Source organism: Mercenaria mercenaria, chromosome 17 (assembly GCF_021730395.1).
Source record: "Mercenaria mercenaria strain notata chromosome 17, MADL_Memer_1, whole genome shotgun sequence".
NCBI lineage: Eukaryota > Metazoa > Mollusca > Bivalvia > Venerida > Veneridae > Mercenaria > Mercenaria mercenaria.
Genome location: NC_069377.1, coordinates 39,740,320 through 39,753,681, shown reverse-complemented (window position 1 = coordinate 39,753,681; position 13,362 = coordinate 39,740,320). Strand labels below are relative to the sequence as shown.

Below are 13,362 nucleotides of genomic sequence, written 5' to 3'. Positions count from 1 at the left end.
AGTTGAAATCCACAAATTCATATCCCCACGAAATTGCCATTTTGACCAAAACCACGAAATTTCATGCCCACAAAATTAAATGATTTCACAGTAATGGGCATATAAAAATTAAAGCATCCTGCCAAATATATTTAGACATTATCTATTCAAGGCAGTTGTACAGATTTGAAGGATTTCTCCATGTTAACCAATTTCCAAGTTCAACCCCCTGTAGGGGCCTCACCCACTCCTATGACACTCAGTTCCTTTCTTGAAGCACATCAGTCACAAACTTAACCTTTACTCTGCTAAATTACTAAAATGGACAGTTCCATTATTCAATTTGGGCAGTACCACTTATTATTTGAAAGGTTGATCACTGAAAATGTACCGACTGAATAGCTAACAGTGCAGACCTTGATCAGCCTGCACTGGACGCAAAGGCAGAATCAATTGCTGGCAGCAGGCTAAAGGTTAAAATCAGGTTTTCCACTTTCATGTTCACTTTTGGGTGAACAAGTGTAAGACACCCAGTACTAGGTTTGCAAAATGGCAATATTGCTCACTATGCAAAATTTAGCTGAAAATGTGGGACTACAACAACTTTCCTTGGTAAGTCTTATCGTACTAGTAACTAACATAACCTACAAATTGTGGACAAGTTTCAATATATCAATCAATTCAGCCACATTCACAAGTTGGAAAAAAAACTGCAAGGTGCCTAGAAGCTCAGCCTCAAAGCAGCATCATGAGGCCGAGGTTTCAGTCTTGGTCTGGCTTATCCCCTAGTATACATAATATTATATATTATGGAGTTGTTTACCAAAGCTTACCACTGTAGCATTTGACTCCTGCACAAGATCTTTGAGTTTGATCACTGTTAGACTGTAGTTTCCTATCTGTATCTCATCCAAGTCCTTCTGATCTGCTCAAGATTAAAGCAATACAATGGATATATTATAAAAGTACTTTCTACAGGTGGGCCATACTTTGATAAAAATTGGACACAATATTCATTTATTTCTATAAAACATTAGACACAATAACAACAACAATCCCATATAATATTCATCAATTAAACATTGATTATTAAAAAGAAAATAGTGTCAAACTGTTTATGTTGTGCAATTTTGATGATCAAACAGAAACACAGCATTAATTTTGTTTTAGGTTACTTTGAATGCACTGTTAGGACACTTAAAATCCTCAATGATGAAGTTTCTCCAGTGATAATGTCATGCATGTTTCTGCTAAATTATACCTTTCACTAAAACAGGAAGGGGTAGGCATGTTCTTTGGGGGGAGGTGGCAACTGCTTTGTATTCAGGCAAAAGAGAACAAAAAATCCTGATGGGAATCAATTTGTGGGGAAACTCCATTACTTGAAAGCAAATTTGTTAGGACAAATGGTCTATGAATGGCCCCTAATATAGAAACAAGAGCTCGTAGAACACAAAATGCCTCCCTTGATGCATTCAGTAACTGCACAAGGAACAGAAATTATTTGGTCTTGCACTGGACATTTGACCTACTGACATTCAAATCAATAATTATGGGTCATTAACCAGTCATAAGTGACCTCCTCATCATTTTTATGATCTTAGACCAAAGCATTCTCTAGTTATTTGGCAAAAAAGTTCTATTGTTCTGAGTCAAAGAGACCTTGACATATGACCTACTGACCTCAAAATCAATAGCGGTCTGTCTAACTGTTCCGGGTCATTGTGACCTTGACCTTTGACCTACTGACCTCAAAATCGATAGGGGTTATCTGCTGGTCATAACCATCAACTTTCATGATCCTAGGCCCAAGCGTTCTCGAGCTATCATCTGGAAACAGTTTAACTATTCGGGGTCACTGTGACCTTGACCTTTGAGCTACTGACCTCAAAATCAACAGGGGTCATCTGCTGGTCATTACCAACCTCCCTATCAACTTTCATGATCCTAGGCCCAAGCATTCTTGAGTTTTCATCCGGAAACTGTTTAACTGTTCAGGGTCACTGTGACCTTACCTTTGACCTACTGACCTCAAAACCAATAGGGGTCATCTGCTGGTCATGATCAACCTCCCAATCAACTTTCATGATCCTAGGCCCATACATTCTCGAGTAACCATCCTGAAGTGGATTGGTCTACTGACAGACAGACCTACCGACCGACCGACCGACCGACATCTGCAAAACGATATACCCAGAGGGCCATGGTGGCTCTAGATTGCTCACCCGAGTTTGTTTAACAGCTTGTCTGAACAGTTTTGGTAGAGGGTCAAAAAAGGAAAACAGATGAGGAGGTTTACCCAAAGCACAAAGCTGTCATATTGTTTTAAAATAAAGCCACGAACTTTTCCACAAACCCAAATGGAGAAAACTAGCCCTGTCCCTTGGCGGACATTTTTTAACAAAGAATAACTGGAAGAAATTTGGTAAATTAGTCACCTACGGAACATTTCTGTGAAATTATTTTCAAATTGGGCCAGCAGTTTCCAAGAAGATTTTAAAAGATTTTCCTTTTTGTTGCCATGACAAATGAGAATTCTGAATGATTTAGTTTGAAGGAATCTGAAAAGGGACCTCCCAAGGAACCAAGTTGGTTAAGGCAAAGATGTTCTCTAAAAAAATTGTGGACGATGGATTGATGATAGACATTCAATAGTCCTAAAAGTTCACCATGACCACTTGCTCAGGTAAGCTTAATAGAAATAAAAACAATGCCCAGTAATTTGAGTTCTTACCAAATCCAAAGATGACTACAGATTCTGGAATACTCGTAGACTGGAAATCAAACTGTGAGAAGAAATCACACACTTTAGACCAGATAACTTGAGGTAAGCCACATGAAACATCTACAGTGACTATATTGTCTTTACTTGTAAAGTAGTCCATGAAATGTTTAATACTGTTCTGGTAAAGAATAACTCTTTTCTGAAAAATACATTGAAAATAATTTAGTTATACTCTTATTTGAAATCAGCTGTTAACACATCATTACACATCATCTACAATACAAGACAAGCCCTAAATCTTTTCATAAATTGCATGTGTAATTCAGACCAAGTTATGAGAAGGTTGTAGAACAGATTTTTCTTCGGTAATTACCAAATGAACAACCATCAATCAAAAGCTGTAAGGTTTCTGAGTAAAAAAATACTGAAAACATAAGCAGTCTAATAAGTTTTGTTGAGAAAATATTGTAGCAGTTTGACCTCTACTTCATACTGTTTCTGCAGCAGGGCCACTTCAGGGTAAAGGAATTTGCGCCGCGCTATGACAAAACCAACACAGTGCATTTGCGACCAGCATGGATCCAGACCAGCCTGCACATCCGCAGTCTTGTCAGGATCCATGCTGTTTGCTAACGGTTAGGCTTTGATGCACTATGTTGGTTTTCTCATGGTGCGGCTCATTTGAAAAATTACAGCCAGATGACCTATTTAATACATTTTATTCATTCTATTACATTTGTATTATTTTTCTTTTCTCCTTTTCTAGTAAAAACTATAATCACATGAATGCAATCTAAATATTTCTCTTTTTACACTTTTGTCTTATACCAGGAACTGTGAGTTAAGTAACTAATTGTGACAACATGTGTCTTGGTCCTAAAGCCAGGGAAGAAATAAAGAGAAGTATGAACAAGTCACCTGTGTTCTGCTTGAATCTGCTTCATCTGACTGTTTTGGAGCATCAGGTTTCTTGGGATCTTTCTGTGTAGTTGGATGTTTGGCACATTCTACTTGTAGTTTGTTTATAACTTTCTCTTTGGGTATAACAAAATGTATTGCAAAGGAAATTGGGAACTGCAATGAAAAACATATTAGTCTACATCAAGGATTGTAAACAACAAAGTTCATGACCTTTTCATTAAAAAATCTCAAATCACCCTTTTTAACCATTTTAAAGCTTTAAGTAAAGCACACATTTCCATGAACTTGTTTGAATAAAGGCAGTAATTAAACTTCATTAAGTAAACATAAACACGAACAATTACAAACTATAAAACTTGTCAAATAAAAACAGATAAATCACTGTTTGCATAAACTGGCCAAATAGACATTTACTTACATTAGATATACAACATTAAAATAAACTTATTATTGTATGGCATAAATTGTATCATAAAACTTCAGCTACTGATCTAAGCATTTTTTTTCTTTCAAAACTGCATATTAGTGTAATAGAAATACCTTTTCCATTTCCTTCAGTCTGAAGTGACACATTTGTTTGTTTTTTTTTTTGTTTTTGTTTTTTTGTTTTGCTGTTTTTTATTTGTTGAAAAAAGTCCTGTCAAATATTATTTAAGAGTGTACACTTTGAAAGAAGCCTTTAGCAGAAACTGATTGTTTTCTTTTATAAATTATTTTGAAATGCCAATGATGAAATAAATACAATTCTTTTTAGGTTTTACAAATATTTAATAAAAATCTTTGCTTCCTTTATCAATTAAGACAATCTCTGTGATAATTAACCTTTACCCTGCTAATTTTCTAAAACGGACTGGTCTGTCATTCAATTTGGGCAGTACCATTTTTTTTTCGAAGGGCTGTTCCCTGAAAATTTACTGACTGAATAGCGAACAGTGCAGACCATGATCAGCCTGCACGGATCTTGGTTTGCACTGGTCAAAAAGGCAGAATCACTTGCCGGCAGCAGGCTAAAGGTTAAGAAATAAGAAAACTTCACTTCCACTGTAAACCAGTTTCAGATCCTATTAGAATATATTTTGTAAATTAATCATTTAATAGATATTTAGACATGAAGAAATCAAGTCAATCCACCGAAGCATCTCAGATAAAATGAACTTCACTGGTAGAACAAATTTTCTGTTAGGTTTTTATTGCAACAAGACCTGTCTGTAAGACAGTATGCTGGACTTTTCTCAGTTCTGGACTCTGAATTAGAGCTTTGCCAGTAAAAGGGGCATAAATCTGTCAAATATAATTATAATAAGAGTTATGGGGATTGTTTCTTCTGGTATTGCCTTTGACGGTAAATAAATATTTTAAGTTTCAAGTCAATAGCTTTGAAAGTAACAGAGATATTGGGCGTTATATAAAACTGTAACAAAAAGAATCTGTTAAAAAGGGGCATAACTCTTTCAAATTTCAAATCAGAGTTATGGGGATTGTTTCATCTGGTGTAGACTTTGATCGTAAATAACTATTTTAAGTTTCAAGTCAAAACAGAGATATCTGACTTAATCGAAAGCTTTAACCAACGGCTGTCGCTGTTGCTGGGGCGAATGCAATAGCTCTACTTTTTCTTTGAAAAGTCGAGCTAAAAGTATTAATAAACCATTTCTTTCTTCAAACTGTAGTATCTTACCTGTTCCTCAAAAACTCTGAACTCTTCTGCACATTCTTTAATGAACATGGGATTATTCAACATCCATTTCAGGTTTGGCATCAGATCTACTATAAAGAACTTTGACTTGTCATGCTCTTTAAGTGCTCTGCTAACCATACGTAACACAGCATCAAGTCTCAAAAAACTTTCTTCTTGCTGAATAAAGTAAAAACAAAATTCTCAAATGGGCATAATTATGTTCAACACAGTATGGACAAAAGCTGTAGACAGGACAACACACCCAATAATTAGAACATATTTGCCACCAGAGAACTGAAAATGATAGAATCCTGAGAATGCACATTGACAAGTCCTACAATCCTTTTTTATGGACTTCGAAGGTACTCTCCACAACAACAGATACAAAATTTGAACATTACCACTTTGTTATCAGTTTCTTTATGAAAAATGTTTTTCAAACTTATGTTGAATAAATTTTGCCATCATGATAGCAATTTATAATTTATCAACAAAAGCTGTCACTAATGGTGACAAATGCCCCCTCAGCACCTTGACCTTTGACCTGGTGACCTTGACCTTTGACCCAAAGTCAGTAGGGGTCGTGTACTCAATAAGTACTATCAGCATGTGAAGTTTGAAGGTTCTGGGTGCAGTGGTTCGCGAATAAAGTGCCTTCATACAAAAAGTTAACATTGTGACGACCGAACAAACTAACGGACGATCAGTTGAAAACTAATATGCCTCCCTTCGGGGGCATATTAATTAATTAATCAGTACTTAGAATTATTAGAACTCTATGAAGATGGCAGACTGAGGTGTCAGTATAAATCAGGAAGGAGGTTTAAAGATTCTAGAATTATAAGTATTCAGATGAATTTGTTTGTGTTATTTGTACAGGCTGAAATTGTAATAAACACAGAGTTTTCCCTCGGGTTTTTTATTTGGGAGTCCATGGACTCCCATGGCTGCTAATTTAAGGGTCCCTAATAATTTTTGGGGGTCCACAAATTACTGATCTTGAAAATGGACATTATTACTATAAAAATCTACCCTAAAACCGAACGAACTTGTACCTTTTTAAGTTACATAGCAGATGATTCAATATTTCGGAATGGTATCTTTCAAAATGACATGAGCTTCTCAATTCAGACCGATAACAAAAGGTGTGATACTCTCTGTTACGATCAAATAGCCAGTAATTACCGGCAATTAACGTGTCACCTCCTGCCAATTATGTTGTTCACAGTTTGATCTCGGTTAAAGATAATACTCGATCTTTAATTAGTATCATAATTTTTGTGATTTAATTATATTTCTTTTATCAAAATACTTCTTAATTTATTATGAAATTAATTTTGTTTGAAAGAAAAATAAACCATTCGATCTTTTAAGGAACGTAACGGCAATCTTAGATTTTAGCGGTGACAGTTAGCGCAGAGAGTAGTTTCCCTTAACTAAAATGGTGAACATCGGTAACAAAATTTGTTTTGAAGTTGGAAAATCATCTATACCTGTGTATAAATGCGCACCCACAATTTGGGGGTGGTCCCAGGGGTAAAAAATCTGCGCATTATACATGGGTATCTCACAAAGGAGGCTTCAGTGCAAAGGAGTTTCGTGACCGATTCTGCGGGTCCAGTGGATGCAGAGGCACTGAAAAATGCGAGTTCAAAGCAGTAAAAGCGCGTCAGGGACGCAGAAAACCTGCGTCCGGGAATACCCTGTTAAACACAAGAAACAATACAAACAAGTTCCTTATGACACAGCATAGCCTGGTAACTTCAAACCAAATTTTTAAATAAAAGACATTTTGGAGAACTTTGATAAAACATGACCGTGCAGGTATTTAAGACCAAACACAATAATTTGACTTTATTCTGTTATGTTATATTCAAATAAAGCCATGGTTGCATGTTTACGATAAAATCATTTTACCTTTTTGACAAATATTATATATATAAATACTGAGGTAAGACCACTTACATTTATATGAGTTATTATATATATACTCATTATTATGATATTGGGGTTAATAGTTTGTCAACAAAATGAAATTATCCAGTTTTCACTATACAGTGGAAAAGACAATGTGTTTACTCGCATGCATTTTTATGCATATTCTGTTACAGGAGAAACACTTTCTGTAAAGTAGTTATGTATAACTTAGGAATTTGAACACCTGTGAGAAAATTGGTGTTGTTACTGTAGTAAGCCCAAGCTGTAGCAGCCTCAAGAACCACATCGTTCCCATTGAAACATTATCGAAGGGCTTGCATATTGTCCAAGTAACCCACCATCCATATAAGCAAAGTGTCAAGTAAAGATTTCTTGACTTCTAGACAAGACCTATCTTCTGGGACTTATATGGACAAATAGATAGGAAAACAGATGGCCAAACATACAAAACTAGAGTTGTCACAGGAGTGACGAATTATACCCCCACAATATGGCCTTGTCACAGAACTAAGCTAATGTCAAAGCTGAACTTGCTTGACCTTTGACTTACTGACCTCAAAATCAATACAGGTCATCTGCTGGTCATGATCAACCTCCCTATGAAGTTTCATAATCCTTGGCCCAGGCGTTCTCAAGTTATTGTCCGGAAAAGGTTTAAATGTTCCGGGTAAATCTGACCTTTGACCTTTGGAACTCAAAATCAATAGGGGTTATCTGCTGGTCATGGTCAACCTCCCTATTAAGTTTCGTGATCCTAGTCCACGGTGTTCTGAAGTTATTGTCTGAAAACCTTTTTAAATGTTCCAGGCCACTTTGACCTTGACCTGTGACCTAATGAACTCAAAATCATAAGGGGTCATCTGCTGGTCATAACCAACCTCCCTATTAATTTTCATGATCCTAGGCCCAAGTGTTCTCAAGTTATCATCCGGAAACCATTTAACTGTTTTGTGTCATTGTGACCTTGACATTTGACCTACTAACTTCAAAGTCGAACTTGACCTGTATTTTATCATGTTACACCTGTGTACAAAAAATTACGATCCTAGACCAAAGTGTTCTCAAGTTATCATCCCGAAACCATTTAACTGTTCCGAGTCACTGTGACCTTGACCTTTGACCTACTGACCTCAAAGTCAACCTTGACCTGTATTTCATGATGTTACAACTGTGTACCAAAATTTATGATCATAGGCCCATATGTTCTCAAGTTATCATCTGGAAACTGTTTTACTGTTCAGGGCCACTGTGACCTTGACCTTTGACATACTGACCCTAAAGTCATTCTTTACCTGTATTTTATCATGTTACACCTGTGTACAAAAAATTATGATTCCAGACCAAAGTGTTCTCAAGTTACATCAAGAAACCGTTTAACTGTTCTGAGTCACTGTGACCTTGACCTTTGACCTACTGACCCCAAAGTCGAACCTGACCTGTATTTTCTGATGTTACACCTGTGTACCAAAAATTATCTAAAACGGTCAAGCCTTTCATGAGTTAACATCCGGAAACCATGAAAACCAACAGACCTACAGACAAGCTCACTCCTATATACCCCCACCACCCCCAAACTTTGTTTTGTGGGGGTATAATAAGATCTGCGTATTCTACATACTGCCTTTTATCTAATCTATGTTCTAGCTTTCATGAACCAGATACCTAAAAGGCCAACAATGTGGTTACCATTATCTGATACACCACCATTTCAGCCAATTTAAACAAGAGCACCGCTTACAGGTGCCATTGCCCGTCTGCAAGTGCTGGACAATATGTAAGAGAAAAGAGTTATAATTCAGAAAAAGGGCCATAATACTGACAAAATGCAGGCTAGAGTTATGGTTCTTGACCTACATTTCCTTCTAATGATGATAAACAAGTGTACAAGTTTCAAAACTGTAGCTCTTATAGTTTTTGAGAAAAGGTGGGCCTGAACAAAACGTGTTTGGCAACCTGTGAAGCTTCCACTTTTCTCTATTTTAACCAAGAAACTCAAATAATTTTCTTTGTACAAAAAGGGCCATGATTCTGACAAAATGCATACATCAGTTATGGGTCTTGGCCTATATAGTCCTAATGATGAAAAACAAGTGTGCAAAGTTTTAAAGCTGTAGGTCTTATAGTTTGTAAGAAGAGGTGGCTCTAAAGAAAAGATTTAACCAAGAAACTCAAATTTTCAAAGTACAAAAAGGGCCATAATTCTAACAAAATGCATATCAGAGGTATGGTCCTTGGCCTACATAGTCCCCTAATGATGGTTAACAAGTGTGCAAAGTTTCAAAGCTGTAGCTCTTACAGTGCTTGAGAAAAGGTGGACCTTAACAGAAATTTTAACCAATGTCAACGATCAAGTGACGACAATACATCGTAGTTTGTTTTTTTTTTCAAAAATCAGACAAGCTAAAAAAAAAAACTAGATGCGTGTCTATAGGACACTGGTGTCCTCCACTTCCTGTCACTGTACAGTCAACTTACCTGTTGCAAGACTAAGTAAATTGTTGTATTACCTTATGTTAGGGGTACAATTTATAAGGGGTTGGGGTGGGTCGGGGGGTCATTGATACTACAAAACATCATCAAGAAACTAGGAGGTATGTATTAAGCTTGACCTGTGCTGTCATCTAATGATGCAAAAAGACATATTTGTGAAAACATTTGGCCAAGTCATTTTAGAGAAATGCTGCTTACATGCTAAACTTTTGTGATGCAGATGCCAACAAAAGGGCTACAACAAAAACTTCAAACAGTAGAGCTGATAAAGGCACTACAAGATAGACCACTTCTAGTCTTAGAGCTTATTATAACTGTTCTGGGATACAGTCACTATTTACCTTGCTGGTACTATGTCAGTCTCGACTCTTTATTGATATTTTAAACATCTTCAGTTTGAAACTTGATGGATGAACATATTATATTGCTCACACCCCAGTGAAGGTACCAAAAACTGTCTTCTATGCAGAAATATATAATTTTTTCTACAATCATCAGATAGAACATACATTTTGTTCTAAAATTAAAACCTACATCCTATAATAAACTGTTAGTCATACTTCGCTCACCTTTAACAAACTCTGAATCATTGGCACTATTCTATTTGGATCTGGGTCTTCAACTTTTCTGGCAAGATTTTCTAAGATGATGTTTTCTACATTAATTATTTCCATATCAAACACATTTGCCAAGTTGTCTAGAATCTTGCCTTTCTTTGTGCCTGGACCACCTGCAATAAAACAATTAAAATCATCATAACAATGTACACAAAATTTTGTTATTTCGATTACAGTTATTAAGATTTTCTTTCAAATCAAATTTTCATAAATGACCCTAGAATGTTATATCTACCTCCTTTTCATACAAATAGAGTGAAAGTGCACCAAAACTTTAACCTGAAATTCTGGGTTAAAATGGGGGATAATTCATGAAATACTGGTGCCAGAGTTATGGCCCTTGTGTCATATCAAGTGGGTGATGATGTGGAACAACTGTTTCAAGTTTGAAACGGAACACGGAGGAATGCCGACGCCGATTTTGGGTTGTTGCGTTTTTTTCGGGTCAGCCATGTGAGGGGAAACAAACAATATTTTATTTTAGGCCTTAACAACCAGAAAAGCTCAATATTCAAATTCTATTTTTCTTAACTATTCTTGTTTTTTCAAAGCTATCACATTTCGACGATCAAAATAATGCCAAAACTTTGGAAGTAATGCATCCCAGAGGCCTTACACTAAGGTGCAGCCAATAAATTATCCTTAATTTATGTTTCAAGTATGCTGATTGGGATATATCTGTTACTTACATCATGTCATAAAAGATGAAGTTTAAAAATAAAATTATAGGAAATCCCAATATATTACAGCTCAATGTCTTGCATAATTTACATATCATTATTTCGGTAATTCTAACATGAGAAGTTCAGTGATATTACCTTTTCCAGAGTCATTTTTTGGAACTTATAGAGCGGAAATTTAGAAAAAAAGTAACTTATTCTGACTGAGGATCATCTGTTAACCAGTACCAAACATATAAGGAAAAATAATCATAGTGTATGCTGATGTAGTAGACATTATGTTAATCAGTCAGAGGTGTAACTGTTTTTAGTTATGTAACCTATTTCAGTTACTTTTTCAAGCATTTTAATTTTTATAACCTGTATTAGTTATAAAATATAATTAACTCGGGTAAGTTATTCAAACAAGAGGGCCATGATGGCCCTATATCGCTCACCTGTTATCATTGTACTTGAGGACAAGAAGGTCCTCAGAAAAAATATCTAAGTCCAAAGGACAGGAACAACAAAGGGAAGAAATTTAACCAAAAAGAAAAAAAAATCTTACAAGTTACAGATATGTCAAAATACACCAAAAAATTGGAGGTACCATCCATGTTGTACCACAGAAAAGTGGTCTCGGTTTTTCCCTACGGCCAGTAATAAAAAAGTTTCTAAAAATAAGCTATTTATAGTAACGTAAAAGGGAAGTAATTAAAAAAAAATTATTGTAAGTGAACAAAAGAAGGATCTGCCAAATAAATCTGTTGACATAAATGAAATTTCAGATCAGTATCTTCATTAGTTACGGAGATATACCCATTTTAATTTGAAATAAAGGGAGGTAATTTGACATAAAATCAGTCCATAATTAACTACCCTGATTGACTCAGTCCAACTAATGACAATAATGAAATTTCAAATAAGTCCTATAAGTACTTACTGATATAAATCCATTTTGATTACAATCAGGGGAGGTAATCAGATATAAAATAACTCTGGAACCTACAATTGGATCAGATTTGTCATGGAATCCAAGATTTATTGTTGTTGAAGATATTTTGGAAGTTTGTATCAAATAAAACCATAAATGAAGTCTCTATATGGCTGAAAAAGCCAAAATAGCCAATTTTGGACCTTTAAGGGGCCATAACTCTGGAACCCATAATGGAATCTGGCCAGTTCAAAAAAGGAACCAAGATCTTGTGGTGATACAAGTTGTGTGCAAGTTTGGTTAAAATCAAATCATAAATGAAGCTGCTATTGTGCAGACAAGGTCAAAATAGCTAATTTTGGCCGTTTCAGGGGCCATAACTCTGGAACCCATTAAGGGATCTGGCCGGTTTAAAAAAGGAACCGAGATCTTATGGTAACACAAGTTTTGTGCAAGTTTGATTAAATTCAAGTAATAAATGAAGCTGCTATTGTGCAGACAAGGTCAAAATAGCTAATTCTGGCCCTTTCAGGGGCCATCACTCTGGAACCCATCAAGGAATTTCGCCAGTTGAAGAAAGGAACCAAGATCTTATGGTGATACAAGTTGTGTGCAAGTTTGGTTAAAATCAAATCACAAATGTAGCTGCTATTGTGCAGACAAGGTCAAAATAGCTAGTTCTGGCCCTTTCAGGGGCCATAACTCTGGGACCCATATTGGAATCTGGCCAGTTCAAGAAAGGAAACAAGATCTTATGGTGATACAAGTTGTGTGCCAGTTTGGTTAAAATCAAATTATAAATAAAGCTGCTATTGTGCAGACAAGGTCAAAATAGCTAATTTTGGCCCTTTCAGGGACCATAACTCTGGAACCCATAATGGGATCTGGCCAGTTCAAGAAAGGAACCGAGATCTTATGGTGATACAAGTTGTGTGCAAGTTTGGTTAAAATAAAGTCATAAATGAAACCACTATTGTGCAGACAAGAAATTGTTGACGCACGGACGGACGCACAGACGGACGGACTGACGACGGACGAAGGGTGATCACAAAAGCTCACCTTGTCACTATGTGACAGGTGAGCTAAAAAAGTAGGGATGGGAACGAGTATTCAGACATTCGAATAATCGGCCGATTATTCGAATATGAAAATCAAATTCGAATATTCGTAAAGTAGTGTATATTAAGTATAGTTTATTTGGGGCAATATAAGCATGCTAATTTTTCAGAATAAAACGGTTTGTTTTGTCGTATTTGTTTATCGTATATCAAAAGATGTCCAATTAACAAGAAAAATGCAATGCATAATTGGCAGGGGCTACCATTATGGATTAACAATTTGCAACAGGTGTAAATGTGATGCATGTCAAAAATGGTCTAATTAACAAGAAAATTGCAATGCATAATTGACAGGGGTCATCG

The 13,362-nt window shown here is 36.0% G+C and overlaps 1 protein-coding gene across 2 annotated transcripts in view; it reads right to left on the bottom strand.

The window, feature by feature from the left end:
* Positions 1–13,362, bottom strand: part of LOC123536359 (uncharacterized) — a 43,893-nt gene that overhangs the window by 8,310 nt on the left and 22,221 nt on the right. For both annotated transcript variants that reach the window (XM_053527998.1, XM_053527999.1), the window contains exons 2-6: positions 10,301–10,461; positions 5,304–5,480; positions 3,623–3,778; positions 2,714–2,903; positions 813–904 (exon numbers count right to left, since the gene is read on the bottom strand). In XM_053527998.1, the coding sequence (XP_053383973.1) occupies positions 813–904; positions 2,714–2,903; positions 3,623–3,778; positions 5,304–5,480; positions 10,301–10,461 (776 nt within the window). The remainder of the gene's footprint in view (positions 1–812; positions 905–2,713; positions 2,904–3,622; positions 3,779–5,303; positions 5,481–10,300; positions 10,462–13,362) is intronic.